At 39.9% G+C, this 22,346-nt stretch overlaps 1 protein-coding gene across 1 annotated transcript in view; it reads right to left on the bottom strand.

Moving 5' to 3' along the window:
* Positions 1–22,346, bottom strand: part of LOC124609321 (dnaJ homolog subfamily B member 12) — a 144,706-nt gene that overhangs the window by 31,406 nt on the left and 90,954 nt on the right. The window contains exon 8 of the mRNA XM_047140063.1: positions 17,050–17,165. Within this exon, the coding sequence (XP_046996019.1) occupies positions 17,050–17,165 (116 nt within the window). The remainder of the gene's footprint in view (positions 1–17,049; positions 17,166–22,346) is intronic.

Genomic DNA, 22,346 nt, shown 5'->3' with positions numbered 1-22,346 from the left:
AAACCTCCTGATAGGTGGTGTATTAAACGTTGGTATAAACAGTTTACAGAGAATGGGTGTTTGTGCAAAGAGAAAAGTTCTGGACGGCCGAGAACGAGTGATGAAAATGTAGCACGCATCCAGCAAGCATTTGTTCGCAGCCCAGGAAAATCGACTCGCAGAGCTAGCAGAGAGCTGCAAATTCCACAATCAACTGTATGGAGAGTCCTACGAAAAAGGTTAGTTATGAAACCTTATCGTCTGAAATTGGTTCAAGCACTGTCTGCAGCTGATGAGATTAAAAGAATCGATTTCTGTGATTTTATCCTTGCTCAAATGGAAACAGATGAATCTTTCATTTCAAAGATTGTGTTTAGTGATGAAGCAACTTTCCACACTAACGGGAAAGTCAACCGTCACAATGTCTGTATATGGGGCACTGAGAATCTGCGGAAAACAACTCAGTATGAACGTGACTCGCCTAAGGTGAACGTTTTCTGTGCCATTTCAGCCAATAAAGTTTTTGGTCCCTTTTTCTTCGAAGGTGCTACTGCAACTGGACTACAGTATCTGGAGATGTTAGAGAATTGGCTGTTCCCTCAGCTCGAACAAGTAGCACAACAATTCATATTTCAGCAGGATGGAGTGCCACCACATTGGCACTTATCTGTCCATAACTACCTGAACCTCAACTACCCGAGGCGATGGATCGGCCGCCAGGCAGCCCGTGACAGAGCACTTCATCACTGGCCTCCAAGAAGCCCTGATCTTACCCCCTGCGATTTTTTCTTATTGGGGGTATGCTAAGGATATGGTGTTTCGGCCACCTCTCCCAGCACCATTGATGATTTGAAACGGGAAATAACAGCAGCTATCCAAACTGTTACGCCTGATATGCTACAGAGAGTGTGGAACGAGTTGGAGTATCGGGTTGATATTGCTCGTGTGTCTGGAGGGGGCCATATTGAACATCTCTGAACTTGTTTTTGAGTGAAAAAAAAACCTTTTTAAATACTCTTTGTAATGATGTATAACAGAAGGTTATATTATGTTTCTTTCATTAAATACACATTTTTAAAGTTGTGGTATTCTTTTTGAATCACCCTGTACTACTGATCAAAGGGTCTCAAACTCATCCATCCTAAGCAGCTATTAAAAATTCTTCCTTTGAAATAGAAGAATGGAAAAATGTCAATGTATTCAAAAGAGGGAAGACCACAGCTGACATATGCTATGCTCTACTTTGTCTAAAAGACCGAACCTGTTTAACAGTTGCAAAACAGAAAGAGCTGTTGATAATATAGCCATTTCTACCTCAACAGCACGGAGTTCCACAGTGAACTTTCCAATGGGCGCTCCCAGAATAGAGTTGTATAATAAACAGAAGCCAATACTGACAGGATTTTTACACTGAGTTTTATTTTAGTCCCCCTTTCGAAAAAATTTTCAAGGTAGGCTATTTTTTTTAGTACAGTTCTACCAGTTAAAATATTACTGCTGTATTTCTGTAATTGTGATAACACAAAGAAATGTAATGTCTCAGGGTTAATGGCACTTGGAGCAAAAACTGTATTATTGGCTGTTAGTGTCTACATAGAGATCTATACTTTGCAAACCACCGTGAAGTGCATGGCAGAGGGTTGTCCCATTCCACTGACATGTGAAGATCAGGAAGCATGACGGTTTAAGTGTCCCTATGCACGTTGTAATGAATCTAATCTTATCCCTCCTATCCCTACGGGAGCGATGGTATCGTAAGTATATTCCTAGAGTCATCATTCAAAGCCGTTTCTTGAAACTCTGTAAGTACACTTTCTCAGAATAATTTATATCACTGTGACTCTCCCATGGATCAAACAAACATGTAAACATTCATGCTGCCTTTCTCCGTACACATTCAATATCCAATTAGTACTATTTGATACAGGTCCCACTCATTTGGGCAGTATCCTATGATGGATACAATAAGTGATTTGTAAACAATCAACTTTGTTAACTGACTGCATTTCCACAGTATTTTATCAATAAACTGAAGTGTACCCCCTACTTTACCCATGACTGAGACTGTGTGATTATTTCATTTCATACCCCTACAAGCTGTTATAGCCCGGTATTTGTACGAATTGGCCGATTCCAACTGTGACTCAGTGATGTTACAGCCACAGGATACTACATTTTTTTCATTTTGTGCACAATTTTATATTTCTCAATATTTAAAGCAAGCTGCTAAAACTTGCACCACTTTGACCCCTTATAATGATCTGACAGCATATTTATGGAGTCTCTCTCACACACTACTTCATTAAAGATAACTGCATGACTCAGATTCCTGGTATGGCACCTAGAACATTATTAATATATTACTGACTTTCTAATTTTTCTCAATGCACTGATGAGGAGAGAAGCATAATTCTGTGGTATTTGACTATTTTCTCATTTTTTGGATAGAAATAAGTTTTTTACAAAAAGAGATACATCGCTTTTTGATCCTCCTGACAAATGTGTGACGTGTGACTTAGAAGATTTGATCTTTCCATTTTCCGTTTTGCATTGCCATGCGATATTCATTTCTGTCCTTGTCTATAGATGCTTCCCTCTCACACTCAGCCTTGTGTCCTCCTTCTCCAACCAACTGCACTGCAGTCAAAAGTCGCATAAATCTGAGCACTGAAACATTATTTCGCCTCAATTTGACAGACAGAATGCTTACAGAGATAGAAGCTATTTGTCTGATGTTTAAAGGAATGTGCAAGTCAGCAAATAAGATAACATTTAATCCATAAACGTGAAGCCTAAGTCTACATCCAGAGCTATAAAATACAGAAAATAATACATAAATACCAAAATGTGAAAATGGACAACCTCAGTGCTACTGTCATAGAAGATCTGGAATAGTGAGACCTGATTTTATTCTACATAGGTTGTTTTAAGACTTCTAAGCACTTATGAAGCTCCACCATGTGTGTTTCCAAGTTCATGGGCAGCAGCTCGCCTACTAGTAATTCCTGTTTTATTTTTATTTTTTTACTTTTATACTTTTTACATACATTACTTTATATGTCCCACAACTATGATTGTAAATGTAATGCTTTTCTGAAATTCATAGTTATATCACAAGGGTGATTCACAATAAAATATTAACGTAACCATGTGATTGTTATTTAAAATTAATTTAACGATTAATTGAGTTCTTCCACCAATGCATTGTGAATGTCTGGTACAAAGAGGGCATATCTATGAGATGAAGGGCTACACTTTAAATGCTACTGTATGGATCACCAGGCAGCCTGAAGGTGATCAACAGTCTGCTTTTAATTGGTACATAGTTCTCCATATTTGCATTGTTCCTACCAGTTATTGGATGAATTGCTTTTAAATAACATTTTCAAGATCATGTTTCAGCATTCCTGAAATGGTATGTGTTCAGCAACAGTTCCTGAGTTGAAGTTTCGGAAGCAGTTCACTTACTTGAAAAAGAATAAGCCAGATTTCTCTTTTTATTCTTTTGCCTTGTCGAATTCAAATGCAGGAGAGCCACACTACCTCTGACTCGCTCATTTTGGTCCACTCCTTGGCCATAGTGTGGCCCATGGAAAACTTCTAGCCCGCAAACATATTGTCACAAATATTGTTGGGCAACAGTGGCTCGTAACGTTGCCATGCAGGTGTCTGTAATTTGTATGGGTGGCTATGCTGACAGGCAGCTTTGCTAGGCTATATTGTCAGCAATATGCAATTTTTAATATCCCATTTAAACATATCTTAACAGCCAAATATCAGGATTGGGAAGAACACAGCATTAGAGCAAGGAAAATGTTTCCACTTCAATATGAAGAAACCATTGAAATCAATCAAATTTTGTTTTGGTATTGCTGGAACACGTAACACAGTTGCATATGTCAAGTGCCAATTTGGCCTGTGAGACAATTTTTTAACACTTTGATTTCAGATTTTTTCTTAGTGTGTGACTATATGGTATGTTTTCAGGTATCCAGCTAAAGTCATGGATAAAGCTAGTGACCCAGCACAATGGAAACGAAATTTATTTCATCTGAAAGGTACATGACAGCCAGTTTTTCCTAAGATACAAAAGTGGTTCATCTTACTAACTAGATAATAATTGACAAATACTGTGTGTGAGTGTGTGTGTGTGTGTGTGTGTGTGTGTGTGTGTGTGTGTGGGTGCGCGCGCGCACACGCACTCTCATGCACGCTATAACTTGACAGTTACCCGGTTATGATAAGAAAGATAATTCAAGCTGGCTGATCACAGTATGAATGCATTAAATCTCACTATACTATGTTCACCTTCAGTTTAACAAAGAAGTCAACACTTTTCTATTCCCCTTCATGTTTGTTGGTACATCACTAAATTATTTATCCCATAGAATGTAAACAATGGCTTGTCGAGTTCAGTCATGTATGATAAGGGTTTGTTGATGCAGCCTCACAACACCTACAGGGTGGTCCAAAAGTCCGGAAACACCCTCATAAAATTCAAATGGAGTAGCAAACAAGGAAGCAGAGTCCCTACACTCAAGGAACGGGAAGGGGGAAACTTTATAGGCTATTCCACCAACATGGTGGCCATCTTGAAAGCCGCCATCTTGGATTCAACTCCAAAATTTCAAATGGGAATATGGTCATGTGACATATCAAACAGATAGAGAATTTCACCAGAAAAACAATGCCGTTGTTATTTTAGACATAGCGTTATTCATTCTTAGGTTATAGCCAGTTACATGTGGCAGCGGTGGGACGCTCTGCAGCACGTGTGTTATGTGCCGAAGAGACATTACACCGAAGTTACACATTCCCGAGAGATCATCAACAGTCATAGGAATTGCTCGATATGTTGTCCATTATGTTGGCTTGTTAATGCTATCTTCCGAACCCAGTCCTGATGAAATTTGACCAACACATCTGGCTGAATTTGACCACACGCATCAACAATGTGCTGCTTTAGATGATGCAAATCCCGTATTTTCACAGAATAGACCATTGCTTTGACATGACCCCAAAGATAAAAATCCAACGGAGTCAAATCTGGTGAATGTGAAAGCCACTCCCTGTGACCAATCTACTTTTGAGGGAACTGCACATCCAGGTACGCTTGCACATTGTGCCCATAATGTGGTGGGGCTCAACATGATGAAAGAATTCTGGAAATGTCCCGTCCTCCGTTAACAACAAGGGAAACACTTCATCCAATAACCTCAGATAACCGTTGATTAAAACGTCAGCACGAGTGAATGATACCGAACAGTTAAACACATGTAACATATCAGGCATGGGATAGTCACTTTGCACCGTTTCAGATTCCATTTTATGACTTCTCAGTACGTAATACTCACGCTGCCGAGCGTCCCACTGCTGCCGCAAGTAATTGGCTATAACCCGAGAATGAATAAAGCTATGTTTAAAATAACAACGGCATTGTTTTTCTGGTGAAATTCTCTATCTGTTTGGTATGTCACATGAGCACATTCCCATTTGAAATTTTGGAGTTGAATCCAAGATGGCGGCTTTCAAGATGGCCGCCATGTTGGTAGCATACCCTACAAAGCTTCCCCCTTCCCGTTCCTCGTGTGTAGGGACTCTGTTTCCTTGTTTGCTACTCCATTTGGATTTTATCAGGGTGTTTCCGGACTTTTGGACCACCCTGTACATCGTCTTACTGGTCCATTTAACTGGTAACTGCACTGCCCTGTTCAATAGCCACTGTGCTCTGCATCAGAAGAATACTTTGCTGCAGCTTAAATACATACTAGCAGCTGGAAAAAAAAACACACACATTGTATTCCACATATATGTTGTTTTTACAAACAACTACCAATGGGCAAACAATTCAACTTCGAATGCCATTTAGTGCAATTTGCAAAAATGATCAAGTAATATACCTTGCTTTTATTTGCATGTGAAAGAATCCTTCAGCTGTATTTAAAAACAGCTGGAGGACTCATTCATACTGAAATAAAAACACTGTAACAGCTCGCATCCTCCAGTCTATCCGAGTGTGGGTATACGAAGAATTAATATATGATAAAACTCCAATACAAACAATACTGCTCGATAGAATACTTCACAAGGTATTACCCAGAAACTGTGACAACATAATGTGGAGATTTCACTGTATAATCAAAGACCAATGAAGGCAGTAAAAACAGACATTCATCTTATAATCAACTCCTTCCATTACACAATTCTAGGGATCTCATTCACAATTGGATCTTTCATCTGCTACACTGATGAGCTTATCAGCATCTGCATTCATGAAGCCATCCAAATGCCATTTTCTTATACGAAATGCCACTCTGCATCCCAAGAGTGTTTGGTATCGACAGAAAACAGAGCTTTAGATGTTAATTTGAGTACACGTGATAGCTTGGAAGTCACTTGTCTCTAACAATACAATACAATATTATATTTGACTACAAATAAACTATGTAAGCTTCAAGTCGCAGTGATATGGCAGTAACCTAATGATTATGATACCTTAAGCTTTTGCTATTTCATCAACAATGCATTTATGTACAACAGGCACTTGAAATTGTTTAAGGTAATCAAGCTTAATTGTATAGTGATCAACAATGGCTTCCTTTTCTATCTAAAATATTATAATGTCTTGCTTCCTCCAGGATTCTAACCTTTTGCACTCTATAATGCACACACAGAGCTTCTCTGTGTGCTCAAATAAAACACCGCTGCCTGGGCAGCAAGCGCACTCTTTGGGAAACAATGGAGCCACTGTCCTACAATTAGTGAATAAACTGAAACAAAAAGTGTACTTTGCTTCAAATATAAGAGCATAAGCATTACAGTAAAAAACCTTTCATCACATGATTTTCTGAAAAACTCTTCAGGGTGGAGAACTGTATTTCGTGTGCATGTTTCACAGTAATACACAGTTTCATACCCACCACCTTTCTTTTTTTTTTCAGCCCAAACACACTGCGCAACCTTTATTCTTGTTCCCCAGAAGTCTCTTGATAATTCGCAATCTTCCATTTAAGTATTCCTTGTCATCAGAAGTTGAACAACATCCTCGTCTTCTTTCTTCACGAACCAAGTCTCTTAACACTTTCATAGAAAACTTTGTGAGACAGCCAAATAGCAGTTTACAAGTGTAACCTCCAATAACATGAAGTGCAGTTTTCACCACCACATGAGAATTTTCAATAATTGTAACCATAAATAGAATGGCGAGATCAATGAACTCTGCCCATTTTCAAAGTATAATCAATATTCACATTTGATTTCATTATTTCTTCCCTTTCCTTCCTGTTTCCCCTTTCTATAAATGACACTGGGCTATTTACTTTTGTGGAAAGCAAGAGAACAATTCATTTATGCTGCAATGGCTGAAATGTCATTTTGTTATTGCAGAAGCATTTTATTTCATGCTGCTTTAGATGCAGAAATCCTTTCTAATTGCAGCTGGGAGGTTCTTGGAATTGGCCTGAATTGTTCAATGTGTGTTTGTATAAAAATGGTCTGTGTAAAAATAATACTCTGACTGTTCTGTTGCATTTCTACAATGGATGAACTATTCTCAGATAAATTCAAGTCTGAATGAGTCACTGACTCTGTTGTTATAACAACAAAATAGGGTATCAAAACCCAAATATGACCATTTAATGAATCTGAAAGTACATAAATTCTGTCCTCATTTTGTTGGTTTTTGCGGATTGTGCATTCTGAGCGACCCACGATCCTTGAACAATGCTGTAGATTCATCAGCAGTTAACCACTCGTATCCTCTACAATTTTAGAGAAATTTGTCAGACAAGTAATCCAACACATTTTTCACTTTGCTGAAGATGTGACCAAATATGAGTGCTGACATGTGTAGCACTCTCTGGATTTGGATTAGAAACACGAAGTGCCCAGAAAGTTCACATAAAGTGTCTATGACCGTAACTGCCTGAAAAGAAAGCAGGTGATTGTAATTATTCTCTTGACAAATAGTCCTGTGGGTTTTATACTTTAATAATGCCATATTCTGTAGCACACCATTGAAGCATTTCTTTTCTTTTGTGGCAGCATTTCCCCAGTCCCACTGTGTGTCACACTGTGAAAGTGGTGTCATTTTCTGTACTTTTATCGTGGTATACCTCTTTGTTTCGGGCGTGAATCTTCTGCTGAATCAAAAGAAACATGAACATTTTCACTACTTACAGAATGATTTTTACTCAAGTTGTTTACAAATTAATCACTGTCATCATCAAAATCAAGGTCAGTCTCATTTTCACTTCAGAGATTCCTCTAAAAGCTCTATGATCTCTTCCCCTGCAAGGGCTGTACATGAAGAACTAGTCATTCCACTTCTATTAACTTGAATATAATAATTACAACATCTCTCTCCATACAACAGTTCAATACCAAGCTAACACAGGCTTCCCTAGATGGCAGTCTATGTAGCATTGATGCTTAGTACAGTCAGATTCAAGAGTGAAGCATGTGAGAGCTACAAAAAATCATGTCAAATGAGGCTCCACACTGGAATGGAAAACAAAATTTGTAATTTTAAGTGCCACTCACCTGTTGGAGTAGAAACTATTAATTGTCTGGATTCAATACTGACACTACAATATGAAGGATTGTTCATAACTACAATGCTGGAGGACTCCAGTTTTGGCATTGTCATCACTAAACTAGTTTTAAACACTTCACCATTCGTGTCTCCATAACAAATTAAGTTTTTTCTTAGATCTGATAATCAAATGAGCATCTTCCAAAAAGTCAATATTGCTACATATATAGGCAAAATTTATCATCTACCTTCTCTTGTCAGATTCTTTATTTCTTGTGGAAAACCAGCAAGAAAAATCTCGCTCTAATCACTATCATCAGATCAAACTATTTGTGCACATGCCCAGCATTAACCAGTCTATTCAAGGTAATGGATTTTATATTTTTCACATTAGAATTTTTGAATTTGTTGGAAACAGTGTCTCTTCTGCAAAGAAATATCATACACCTGTTAAGCATTTGTTCCATATTTTATTATTGAAAACCAAAATGTTCACTAATTGGTGAACATTTTACCCCTTTTCTGTCTTCCCACCATGTAGGCCTATCTTATATATGAACCATTAAGCCTATGTGTTGTTTATGCAATTTGTCATACTGGATCTCTCTAAGAATTTCTCAAAACATTTCTCTTCTACTTCTTTTTGACATTTTTACACCATGGGACAGCAAGCAATGTCCTACATTTTTACAGTGAATTTGAACATAATATGAGCTTTTATTGCAGGATGGAAAAACCAACTTTCCAATGAGATTTGAAATTACTTAAATATTTACTATATTGACCAGCAAAAAACACTTTCAGTGCTCTAGTGTGTCATTTGAACTGGACATACTATGTAAGCTAATAGGCAATTACACACACAGGTTAGAGATTGTGCACATGTAGAAATACAGTGTTTTGCAGGTCATGAAGTATAACCAGCTTACACTGTGAATAAAAAAAAATAATGTGTACATAAATTTTTAAATCTTAAAAAAGCTTTTCACTTAAACATATCACTATTAAAATAGAAACCTATAAATACATATTTCAGCATATTTGTTTGATAAGTAATCAGTTTGGTGATTTGGGAATTGAGTTCATTTTCAGATCACTACAGCATGGATTAATAAAATTTATAGTGTACCATCCAGTACACTTTAGAAGCTTCCAAAAAAATTCACTCTGTCTGTCTCAGTTTAGTCAATGAGTATGTTCTGCCCGTGTTTTCTTTTGTGAATAAAAATTTCCAGTTCTTCAAAGAGATTCATTCTGTGACCTTTGTTTAGTTTATACAGTATTATTAGGTTATCATCTATGTTGTCAAAAGCATGTCCTGTGTTGCTGATGTGAGTAGCTATGGGATGTTTATTGTGAGCATTGTATGTACCTAAATGCATTTATGTGTTCCTTAAGTCTAGTTCGGAAATTTCAGTTGGTGTGCAAGATAAGAAGTGCGATGAGTGTCCAGTACAGTATGTGAATCAGAGCACCATGCGTAATATTAATCAGGCCACAAATATGGTATTGGAAGTGAAAAATGATTTGTTTGCACATTGTTAAAAGAATTAAATAAATGTAAATCTATGTACAATGGAGTTAAAATAATTAAAAAACCGTTCTACAATTTTACAAAGAAGTTATACTGAGAATTTTATTTTTGTTCTATTTTACAAGTTGTGATCAAAAAATGACTGGATTTTTTGTTTTTCTTAAAGAATCTTCATTTATTGAAGAACATGACCTTAGTCCCCTTGAAAGTAATCCCCATCAGAAACAATACACTTGTGCCAGTGCTTTTTCCAATGTTGGAAGCACTTTTGGAACTCACTTTTTGTTATGGTGTTCAGACCCTTCAGCAATTCTATTTTTATCTTATCGTTAGTGGTGAAACTATGTCCCTTCATGGTTCTTTTCAGAACACAGGGGCCACATCTAGTGAATACAGTGACTAAGGCAACGTATCAGTCTTTATTCTGTCAAAATATCATGAACAAGCATTGAAGTGTTAGTGGGGCTATTATAGTGATGCAATTTTAGAGTGGTTCTGCCTCCCCCCCTCCCCCCCCAATTGCTTCACCTGGCCCTACTCAACCCAACAAGCCACCTTCCTCGATGTTGACCTCCGCTGTGTCCATAACACACCTACCAACCACCAGCAATACCTCCACTTCGACGGAAGCCACCCACTCAATACCAAGAAGTCTCTTCCATACAGCCTACCACCAATGACTGCCTCATCTGTAGTGAGCAGTGGTCCCTCACAAAATATACCAAGGGTCTCACTGAGGCCTTCAAAGACCGTAATTACCCTCCTGACCTTGTATAAAAACAGATCTCCCATGCCTCATCTCCCCAGTCACCAACCACCTCCCAAAGTCCCAACATCCGTCCACAGAGGAGAATTTCACTTGTGACTCAGTACCATCCAGGCCTGGAGCAACTCAATTACATTCTCCACCAGGGTTTAGACTACTTCTCATTGTGCCCTAAAATGAAGAATGCCCTACCCACTATCCTTCCCACCCCTCCCACATTGGTATTCTGCCACCCATCAAACCTACACAATATCCTCAGCCATCCCTACACAACCCCTGCTCCCAACCCTTGCCTCATGGCTCATATCACTGTAATAGACAGATGCAAGACCTGTTCCATACATCGTCCCACCAGCACATACCCCAGTTCGGTCATGAGCATCACCTATCCCATCAAAGGCAGAATTAAAAATGTACCCCTGAGTAATCTTCTCCCCAGCATATCGTATTTTCAAACTTAAAATGTATTTTGTAGTTAATTGAGCAATTATTCATTCAGTCATCAATTAAGATGCACGTCATTTAAATACGGAAAAATATATTTAATTTTTGAGAACCCATTGACCAGTGTCCATAACAGCAATAAATATAAGGAGAGAATATTTAGTTATATTTGTTTAGTAACATTTCTTTCATTTAAAGTAATGAGCATGTGTCTGTAAAATAAATATTTTACTGAGTCATTAAGAACCACTCAGACCAACTCGTGAGGTCAAAAAATGACTGGCTCCTCTGATCACGTTAACAATAGCTAAAATCATAATAAATTTAAATAGTGGCCAATTTCTGCAAATTTTGGTGGTTCACTGGAGTTTAGTGCAGTGTGAGGGTATTTAAAGCCAAGCTTTGCCAAGCTCTTGATCTCCCACAGTTTATCACTCAGTGGGGCCCAATTCTTGTCAGGTGATGGATTTTTGGATGGGAGTCAGCCATGTCAGTTTCACCTCTTAACGTTTCACAAGTAGTAGTCTGAGAATGTCAACCTGTGATTTATAATAATTTTTTTGTTGTTTTGCTGATAGAATTTGGTTGTAAGCCAATACTTAAATAGTTTGCAAGGCTCCAAAATGCAGTCAGGATGTCGAATTATTTGTGACATTTCACATATGGTTTGTGAGACAGACATTAAAATTTATTTCTGTGACTAACTATTGGGCTTTAATGAAATTTACATACTTTAGGAGCCGCGCAGTCTGAGGTGCTTTGCCATTTCCCACAATACAATCAGAATTTAGTTTTGACCTCATTAAGGCACTCTAATTGGCAAACATCTTTTAGGAAGACCATAGAAAACCTAAGTCAGAATAGCCATACAAGGATTTGAATCACACTTCTCTGAACTATCTGTGCCTCAATTCCCTGAATCAGTCAACAACTTTAAACAAAAATTAAGTGCGTACAGGGGATTGTATGTTGTAGTGAATGGGAGAACCTTTGCAGTTGGCTGGTGAGGTTTGAGTATTAGGAGTGTGGGAGGTTGGGGATTGAGCATGCCTTCACAGACATACACTACTTAACCCACAATCTTGTTTACAAATAGCTCACCTCTGACAACAAATAGCTCACCTATGACATAATTCCCAAACTCCTAATACACCAATCACACCAACTAACCCAACTAATCAGCACAAAAAGCACTCTCCTCTTTATAAAACAGCATCCTAAGTGAGAAAGCTGAAATATATACCCGCCAAGGTTTCGACAACCCTCCATTACACCCTGAAACTACATTTCATCATACCCTGAAATGACTAGCATTATACTCCTCTCGCAACAGTATATTACCGCATATATAACCAGCACAATTGTTGGTTTGGAACCAAAGTTTTGTATTAGATAGACAGGGTCATGGGTTGTACACTTTTGTCTTGTGGAAGGTGAACTAAAACATTTGGATAATTTTAACTAAAGGAGGAAAAAGGAATTGGGCATACAGTTTAACACAGATTTCAAATCACAATGTAGCTTTATTTCTGACATGAATAGTCTGTTAGATCTGTAGTGCAAATTACATACCAATAATAGTCCTCGTAGGGACTGAGGATGAAAACCCAAGTTTTTGAGCCAACAAGCAACACCTCACTTTACACCAACGGCTATAACCCTGTACATCATACCTGGATATGGGGTGTGGCACAAAGCGTTTGGAGCACTACACTCAAGTACTCCGCCAACACCATCTGCTTGGGCCAGCCACTAGAGGGAAACCATGACTTGTGCACAAAGCATGGCATCCACCGTGTCATCTACCACAGCTCTCTTCTAAAGAAGGACAGTGCGGCAGCTCCCCATCTTCAGATTGTGTTCTATTGCTTATTGCACTGTTTATGTTTGTTGTTTACTTGAATGTGGGTAAATAAACTCTTGGCCTTTGTGACTGCACTATTGTTCGTTTCTATCATTAAGACACAACTGGCAATGACTGTTCACTTCCACGTGCTTGATCTATTTGGCTGTTCCACTAGTTATGTCCATGGAGGCAGTGCTCAAATCTCTCAACAAGCAGCAGCAAGCTCTTACAGTTTTATTATAAATTTGTTGGCCACACTGATTATGCAGTCTTCTATGCTGTCAGTGTACTTGCCACCTTTTCCCGTTTATGACATCGTGGTCAAAGCCTGAGAGACTTATGAGGAAAGGCTTTGGCAATACTTCCTCTATTTTGGTGTCACTAATGTTAACATGGGTTATGCTTTGATCCTTTACTGGATTTCCCCTCAGATTTACTAGTTGTTGTACCAGTTACCCAAACTCCAGGAACCTGTGCTTGATGAAATGTGTGAATTGTTGTCCAATTATCACCATACGCAATGTGTCCCACTGCAGTATGTGTCATGTTCAATCATTGTTATAAACAGCACCACAAGCCCTACCGGGCTTTGGCAGTCAAATGCCATGGTCCCAGTCGCAAATGTCAGTTTGTCACTGATGCTCATCATGATTCCTACACTGATACTATGGTCCATGACACCGTTCAGTTGGCTCATGATAAGGAGGTGCATCAACATGCATTGAAGTGTGAGAATCCATCTTTGGCTGAAGTGTCAAATACTCCTCAATCTTTCGAGATATCTTGTGCTGCTGGTGATCAATTTGAGGCCTGGTGTGACGTCACCACAGTGGCTCCTCTTGCTAGTAGTCAGGCATCAGTTCTCAGGGTAGGACAACATGGCAGCTTACGAACACAGCCTCCATGCCGCACTGGACATGACATGTGCTCAGCTCTCCCATCTGGCTCATACTGTTTTGTGAAACATGATAGGGACCCAAGTGCTGGGCAACTTGCAACAACTGTAGGAAAAAAAAGACATACAGTGTCTGTGTCATTTCCAGCCCTCTCCTGCAGACAGACACATGCATGTTAAATCTGTCTCCAGAGCTGACAAATAATAACAAACTGTTTATTGAAGTGCAAGTGATAGGCAATGTGCTCAGACTACACAGGTGTAGGTGTAGCATTGCTGAACTCACAAACTTATGCGGACTTGGGATCTCCAGCACGTCTCCAGTTACACAACGTTTTTTGTACCAACAAACAGCATATCCCAGTTTTGGGGCAATTTACGGCATCCACTGTGTACAAATCTGTGGTTCATTTCTTGACTTTTCTGGTAGTGGATGATGCTGAGGCCGACTATTTATTTGGTCTGTATGCTTCTAGTCCTTTTGGTTTTCCCACTGCAGATACAGTGCACCTTATTTCCGATCAGGTCTGTGTACATAGTTCTCATCTCTTTTCAATAGGTTAAGTTGTGCCACTAATTAAACCTACAGCGCAACAGCACTTTTTACACACTTTATTCCAGTGTCTTTGCACAATCAAGTGAAATCAGAATTGGACAAGCTGACATAGTTGGGGATGATACAGCTTATTACATCCAGTGAGTGGTTTATTGTCCCTCGTGACTGCTAAAGAACAGAATGGTAAGCTTTGCATCTGCAGCAACTAAAATTTCTGTTAACACTCAGTCTATCATTGACATCTACCCTTTGCTCTGTCAGGATGAGTCACTGGCCAAACTTGGTAGGGGCCAGAGTGTCTCAAAAATTGGATGGTTCCATTGGGTGAGGATTCAAAAAGGCTCCTTGTGATTAACACACATTTCAGGTTATACCAATATCAGCACCCACCATTTGGTCTGGCTAGCACCCCTGCAATATTTCAGCGTTTTCTGGAACAACTGACACTGTCCGTCCTGGGCTGATGATGATATTTGGTTTATGGGGCGCTCAACTGTGCGGTCATCAGCACCCGTACAAAGTCCCGATTTTTCCACAGTCCAAGTTTTTTCAAAGTCCAGTTTAGCCACTGACACAATTTCTGGGCTGTATCAACTATTTTGTTGACATCATCACGACGGGTTCATCAATGGAAATGCATTGAAGCAACTTATGCTCCTTGTTCACGGTCTTACATACTGCAGGGTTGAAGTGCAACTTGGTCAAGTCACACTTTTTCCAACCATCCATCGTGTATTTGGAGTCTGAGGTTTTACAGTAAAAATGGTGTAAAGCCTTTACATAATCATGCCACCACTGTCAAAACTCTGTCTCACCCTTCCAGTGTCAAAAAACTCCATTTTTAGGTAAAATTTCCTACCACCACAAATTCATTTCAGGTGGAGCCACATTAGCCCATCCTCTTCACAGATTGCTCTACAAGGATGTTCCTTTCTGGTGGATGCAGACCTGCAAGCATACATTTGTCATTTTAAATGTAAATTCTGTTCCACTTATTTGGCTACCTTCCATCCTAGCCACCACATGGTCTCGGCTACAGATACCTCTCAGTATAGCCTCAGGGCCATTCTTGCACATTGCTATAAGGATGGTTCCAAACATCCAATAGCTTACGCATCAGAAAATGCTCAACTCTATTACTCCCAATTTGGAAAAGAAAAGCTTGCCACCGTCTACATTCTCAAAAAGTTTCATGTATTCTTTTATGTGACTAAGTTCCACCTCATTATGGGCCACAAAACCTTGGCTTTGTTGTTGAATCCTTTCATTTCATTGACCGGAAAAGTAGCACAACGCCTCCAACATTAGGCCTTGTTTCACCACCAGGGACTGCCAGCGACTTGTGCACATGGCACGGTACCTACTGCATCATCCACCAGAGCTCTCCTGTGTGTAAGGACAGTGCAGTAGGTGCCTGTCCTCAGATTGTGTTCTACTGCTTATTGTACTCTATCTATGTTTGTTGTTTACTTTGTGGACACACAAACTCTTGTTCTTTGTGGCCACACTATTGTTTTGTGTCCAGCATCACAAACTTTTTTTTCAAACTGAAGAAAAAATACATCAAGAATTGTGAAAATAAATATAAATGAAAAGAAATATTTATAGAGAACAATTTTACCACAAGAAACAGGTCTGTTTCGAGTGCAAACATGAACAACCAACATTTTGTCAATGTCAAAAAGTACAGTAAAAACTTCAAACTCAAACAAACTTACAATACTGGCAGTTATCAAGTTTTCCAGTTTTTATTGCTTAATGTCAAAACTCAAGATATCTGTAGTGCAAAAACTCTTGTACAAAGTGCACACTTTCAGCAACTCACAAAATACTTACTTTACCTGTGAACAACAAAGAACATAATTCATTGTTCTCTGGAAATTGTCGAAACCCGTGTCACTGAGGAGGTATTGTTGGGAACTATTGCACTGTATGGACAATATTTCTATCTTGGATAGAAAAGCCTCAAGATTCCCAAACCAGCTTTATTGCAACCCACTCAGATGGGTTGCCCACAATAAGGGATTTTATCACTGCTTGCCGTTTTAAGCAAACATCCATGATAAGTCATTTACAGCATTACAATAACATTTCTAAATCAATGTTCACTCTGAAGCAGAATTTGTGCCAATGAACCTTTCTGGCACATTAAATTTGTGCACTGGAGTGGGACTCTAACCTGGGATCTGCCATTAACAGGCAAATGTACTACCAACTGAGCTACCCAAGCACAACCTGTGCCCCGCCCTCATAGCTCTATTTTTGCCCCCCCCTCCCCCCCCCCCCCTCTCTCTCTCTCAACTTCCACACAAGTTACCTGGCTACCCATACTATAGTAAAACCATTTTCAGCAATTGTGCGTGTGTGTGTGTGTGTGTGTGTGTGTGTGTGTGTGTGTGTGTGTGTGTGTGTGTTTACAAAACATTCCATAATGATATACAGTGCTAACCTTTGGAATTTAACATATTGAATATGTCTTGAAAATTCATTACTTACGAATTTGCATGTAGACTGTAAATAGGGTCCGATATGAAAAAACTACTCATCATAGAAAGAACAATGAGAAGGAGTATTGGCAGCATCTGCAGGAATACAGTGTAGCCATTTGCTTGCTGAAAAAAAAGATGCACAAAATATTAATAAATCAAGAAATGCAACAAAACTATTAATTACAAAATTATTGTTCTTAAGACAAGACATTCAAATTACATTACTGTTGAAGAAACAATACCGTAAATGAATTTTTGTTCATTTTCAATTCTTTTGTCCTTTAGCATTAATGACTATCGACACACCTGCCATTACTAATTTTTAAATCTTTTCAAATAAAATTAAGCTGAGAAATAACACGCAAATCGAACACACAGAAAAAATTGGACAAGGGACAATAGGACTCTCAGTCTCAGGGTTCTGTACAAACTTAATTATGTACTGTGAAATGAGATGAATCTGATCAGGTGGTGTCAATCCGATCATTTACAGGTTCTTCCACGTTTGGATAACTTAGCACAGCATTTTAACAACTACATTGCAGCTGATCATTGTTGTGAATCCTTGACTAACCTATTACAACAATGGCATGTTGGAGTGCGTGCAACCAGCAAATCGCATTGTCAGTAGGTGTATAATTCTTTTGTAGCCAACACAACAGTGCGAAAACTTCTGCTGGTGCGTGCAATTTCTAAAGTGTAACTGGTAAGCTGCAATACTATTGCTTGCATATGAATGTCTTCACTGACACAGTTTCGTTTTTTTGTTCATTGCTAATACTGCTTAGTCACTAAGCAGGCCTAATTACAAAAATGCGTTTTTGTAGGGTGAATCCGATCATGTGAGTATACCAAAAGGTTCTGGGACCAACACAGAAATCTAACTATAAACCAGAATTTCTTCTAAACACATCAGGAAAATTGAGCATCGGGAAAGCTTCAGAGCAATAGGCAGTCCTGTATACCACATTAAATGACAAACTCAAGGAAAGGTGCAAATACAAAATAGGCGGCCAACCAGCATTAACCAATAGTGAGGAAAAGATTATTGTGTTGTGTGAAAATTGGGGTTTCCTTTGAGGAATAATGATATTAGGTACATTGTACAGGCATATCCCAATCGAGCAGGAGGATTGAAAAAAGACTTAGTGACATTCGAACTGGACATGAGTTGGGTAATATTTTCTGAAAAGCAATAAAGAACTAATGATAAGAGTAAGTGAAAATATTAAGAGGCAAAGGCAGGAGTTACCCGAGAAACAGCGACTGATTATTTTAAAAACCTTGAAGTGACCTTGAGTGGTGTCCCTCCCTCCAACATTATAAACTATGACAAGACAAACTTTTGTCACAATCTTGGACAAGTGAAAGTAATAGTGAACTGAGGCACAAGACATCCTGAAAGGACACTGGATAGTTCTACGTCAAGTATCAGTGTGATGATAGGAGCAGCTGCCGACGGCTCAATCCTCCCGCCATACATAATTTATAGGGCAAAAAACCTCTACTATGCTTGGACCGAAGGGGGCATAACTGGTTCAGGTTATAATAGGAATCAAAGTGGTTGGTTTGACCTAGCAATGTTTGAATCATGGTTTGTTCAAATTGTCTTGCCTTATGCCTGGCAATTAGAGGGACCTAAAGTGATTATAGGTGACAATCTCTCGAGTCATCTGTCAAATAATGTGATTAAAGTGCACCAGGAACAGGTCATTAAATCTGTGATTCAACCACCTAATTCTACTCATCTGTGTCAGCCACTTTATGTGGCCTTTTTTTTAGACCTTTAAAACTTGCTTGGAGAAATGTGCTAGATGATTGAAAAAGGAAGAATACAGGAGTGGTGCCAGAATCCAAATTTCCTAGGTTGCTGAAAAAAACTTTGAAAATATAGCTATCATGTCCAAATCAAATGTAATATCTGGTGTCAGAAAAGCAGGCATTTTTCCTTTCTGTACCAATAAAGTCATTTCACGGATTCCAGAAGCAACCGATAACAATGCACATGGGACCAGTTCATCATCAGAAGTTTCTTGGGCAGCAGGATAAACGCAAACACCAAATGACACTTGATTACAGTCGCTACAGTTCCTGTAGTATCCCTTATAGCCGCGGAGGTCAGGGGACCGCATTCCCGGGAAAATGCTCCTGACTGGGCACAGTATGCTGTTTTAATCAAGATTGAACCAGAGCGCATTTTGAACAAGCCCTCCACTTTCCCAAACTTGTCCTCCAAATTCTCCACAAAAAACTGAGGCTTCATGGACATGAAAGATTCCCCATAAACTCTCGTACATACGAGGTACCGGGGTGAATAAGCTTCACTGCCATCCTTAGCCTGGCATTCCTCCCATGGTGTGGCGAGGGAGGGGAACAATTTGGGGTCACGTTTCTTAGCATTGAAGTTAGACTTTGCCTGTTTAGAGACTGCTGGCAGTGGGCTACCAGCAAGAGACGACGTACTATGTTTCATGGCGTGTCATCCGCCCTGATGCCACCCACTCCGATAAGGGACCCTCCCCATGGGCACCACCCAGCCTCAGCAAGGGCCACCTGGCAGGATGGCCATTGCCGGGAGTCCCGATGCCCCAGGGAGATGGGCATCTACTTCATGGCATACGTGGGGAGTTAATGGTGCACGCAAAGGCAAAGCAATCCCTGTGTTGTCAGCAGGCTACAGCCAACAGGGTACATGACGGCCCCACCACAACAGACTGGCTACCGCGCTGAATATGAGGTGCAAAGAATTCCATGGTCCTCGTCAGCATAGAAAATGACATTGCATAGTGGGAGGAGGGAAATGCACCCAGGTAGGTTTCCTCGCTCAAGAGATGGAGGATGCGTAGGACTGCAATGCCACGATGAGAATGGGGGCTAAAGATCTCAATGCACAATGGACCCGATGCACCATGTAAGGCACCCCTTCCCCAATTGGCTTGCTCTTCGGGAAAATTTAGAAAAATGCAGGTCAAGGCCTGCAGGGGACTATCACAAAGGCAAAAAGGTGTGAGACTCCTTTTAGTCACCTCTTACGACAGGCAGGAATACCTCGGGCCTATTCTTACCCCCCCCCCCCGGCCCACGGGGGCCTGCAAGCAGGAAAAAGAAGAATGGTCGAAACAAATTACTCCTATGAAAGGAATTCAGAAGACACATTTTGGAACTCAAAATGATGGGCGAGCTCAAACTGCACGCACTTTAAAAAGCAAGAAAGAAGACATTTCGTTCGTTCAGCCAACACCTCAGAAACAGCAGGATAATATTCAGATTCACAACCTGAGAAGGGGGATGTTTGTGGCGTGTGTTTATGACTGTGACTGGTGGATTGCAGAGGTTATAGACACCAGTTATGAGTTAAACAAAATTTTAGTGAACATTATGCTACCACATGGACCAGCTGCTGGATATGGGTTTCCAGCTGAAGGACAGCAACAATGCAATCAGTGCTCAGTTCCTGTTCACAATGTTTTGAAGATTTTAAGTGCTCCAGTTCCTATTGGTTTAACAGGAAGGCATCACTCTATATCAAAGGAAGATACTGAAGTAGTGGAACACATTTTAAGTTCATTGACTGGCTAATTTAAATGCAAAACAGAATGTACAGATGTATAAATTGAAACCTTTGAGTGTTTGGACCCTTCACATGCATTTTAGAACCATTTAAAATACTTGAAAACTGAGTCTCTTACTCATCTTTCAAAACTAAAATTAAGTTAAGTAAGGCTAGGTTTTGATTTTTTATGAGCGTGTTATATGATTATGTGGTAATAAAACAGGTTTTGTGTATGGCAAAAATTTCAATTGTTTATAAAACCTGTTCAACCTAAAAGTGGAAGCTCTCCTTTTCAGGGAATGTAGAACTATACTTTTGGAACTAATTAACAGAAAAAAACCAAAATTTTATGAATTAGCATTTTTGAAGAAAAAAAATCCATAAAGTATAAAAAAGTTCAGAATGCTATAGTAAAAGAACTTTGACAGATAAGTCAAAATGGAGGATTTCTTTGTAACCATAAAGCAAGTATCTTTCCAATTATATATATATATATATACATACAAAGATGGTGTAACTTACCAAACGAAAGCGTTGGTATGCTGATAGACACAAACACAAAATTCAAGCTTTCGCAACCCATGGTGGCTTCATCAGGAAAGAGGGAAGGAAAGGATGTGGGTTTTAAAGGAGAGGGTAAGGAGTCATTCCAATCCCGGGAGCGGAAAGACTTACCTTAGGGGGAAAAAAGGATGGGTATACACTCGCGCGCGCGCGCGCACACACACACACACACATATCCATCCACACATATACAGACACAAGCAGACATATTAAAAGGCAAAGAGTTTGGGCAGAGATGTCAGTCGAGGCGGAAGTGCAGAGGCAAAGATGTTGTTGAATGACAGGCGAGGTATGAGTGGCGGCAACTTGAAATTAGCGGAGATTGAGGCCTGGTGGATAACGGGAAGAGAGGATATATTGAAGAGCAAGTTCCCATCTCCGGAGTTCAGATAGGTTGGTGTTAGTGGGAAGTATCCAGATAACCCGGACGGTGTAACACTGTGCCAAGATGTGCTGGACGTGCACCAAGGCATGTTTAGCCACAGGGTGATCCTCATTACCAACAAACACTGTCTGCCTGTGTCCATTCATGCGAATGGACAGTTTGTTGCTGGTCATTCCCACATAGAATGTGTCACAGTGTAGGCAGGTCAGTTGGTAAATCACGTGGGTGCTATCACACATGGCTCTGCCTTTGATCGTGTACACCTTCCGGGTTACAGGACTGGAGTAGGTAGTGGTGGGAGGGTGCATGGGACAGGCTTTACACGGGGGGCGGTTACAAGGATAGAAGCCAGAGGGTAGGGAAGAAGGTTTGGGGATTTCATAGGGATGAACTAAGAGGTTACGAAGGTTAGGTGGACGGCGGAAAGACACTCTTGGTGGAGTGGGGAGGATTTCATGAAGGATGGATCTCATTTTAGGGCAGGATTTGAGGAAGTCGTATCCCTGCTGGAGAGCCACATTCAGAGTCTGATCCAGTCCCGGAAAGAATCCTGTCACAAGTGGGGCACTTTTGTGGTTCTTCTGTGGGAGTTTCTGGGTTTGAGAGGATGAGGAACTGGCTCTGGTTATTTGCTTCTGTACCAGGTCGGGAGAGTAGTTGCGGGATGCAAAAGCTGTTGTCCGGTTGTTGGTGTAAAGGTTCAGGGATTCCGGACTGGAGCAGATTCATTTGCCACGAAGACCTAGGCTGTAGGGAAGGGACCGTTTGATGTGGAATGGGTGGCAGCTGTCATAATGGAGGT

Source organism: Schistocerca americana, chromosome 1 (genome assembly GCF_021461395.2).
Source record: "Schistocerca americana isolate TAMUIC-IGC-003095 chromosome 1, iqSchAmer2.1, whole genome shotgun sequence".
Taxonomy (NCBI): domain Eukaryota; kingdom Metazoa; phylum Arthropoda; class Insecta; order Orthoptera; family Acrididae; genus Schistocerca; species Schistocerca americana.
This window is presented reverse-complemented; position numbering and strand designations above follow the sequence as displayed.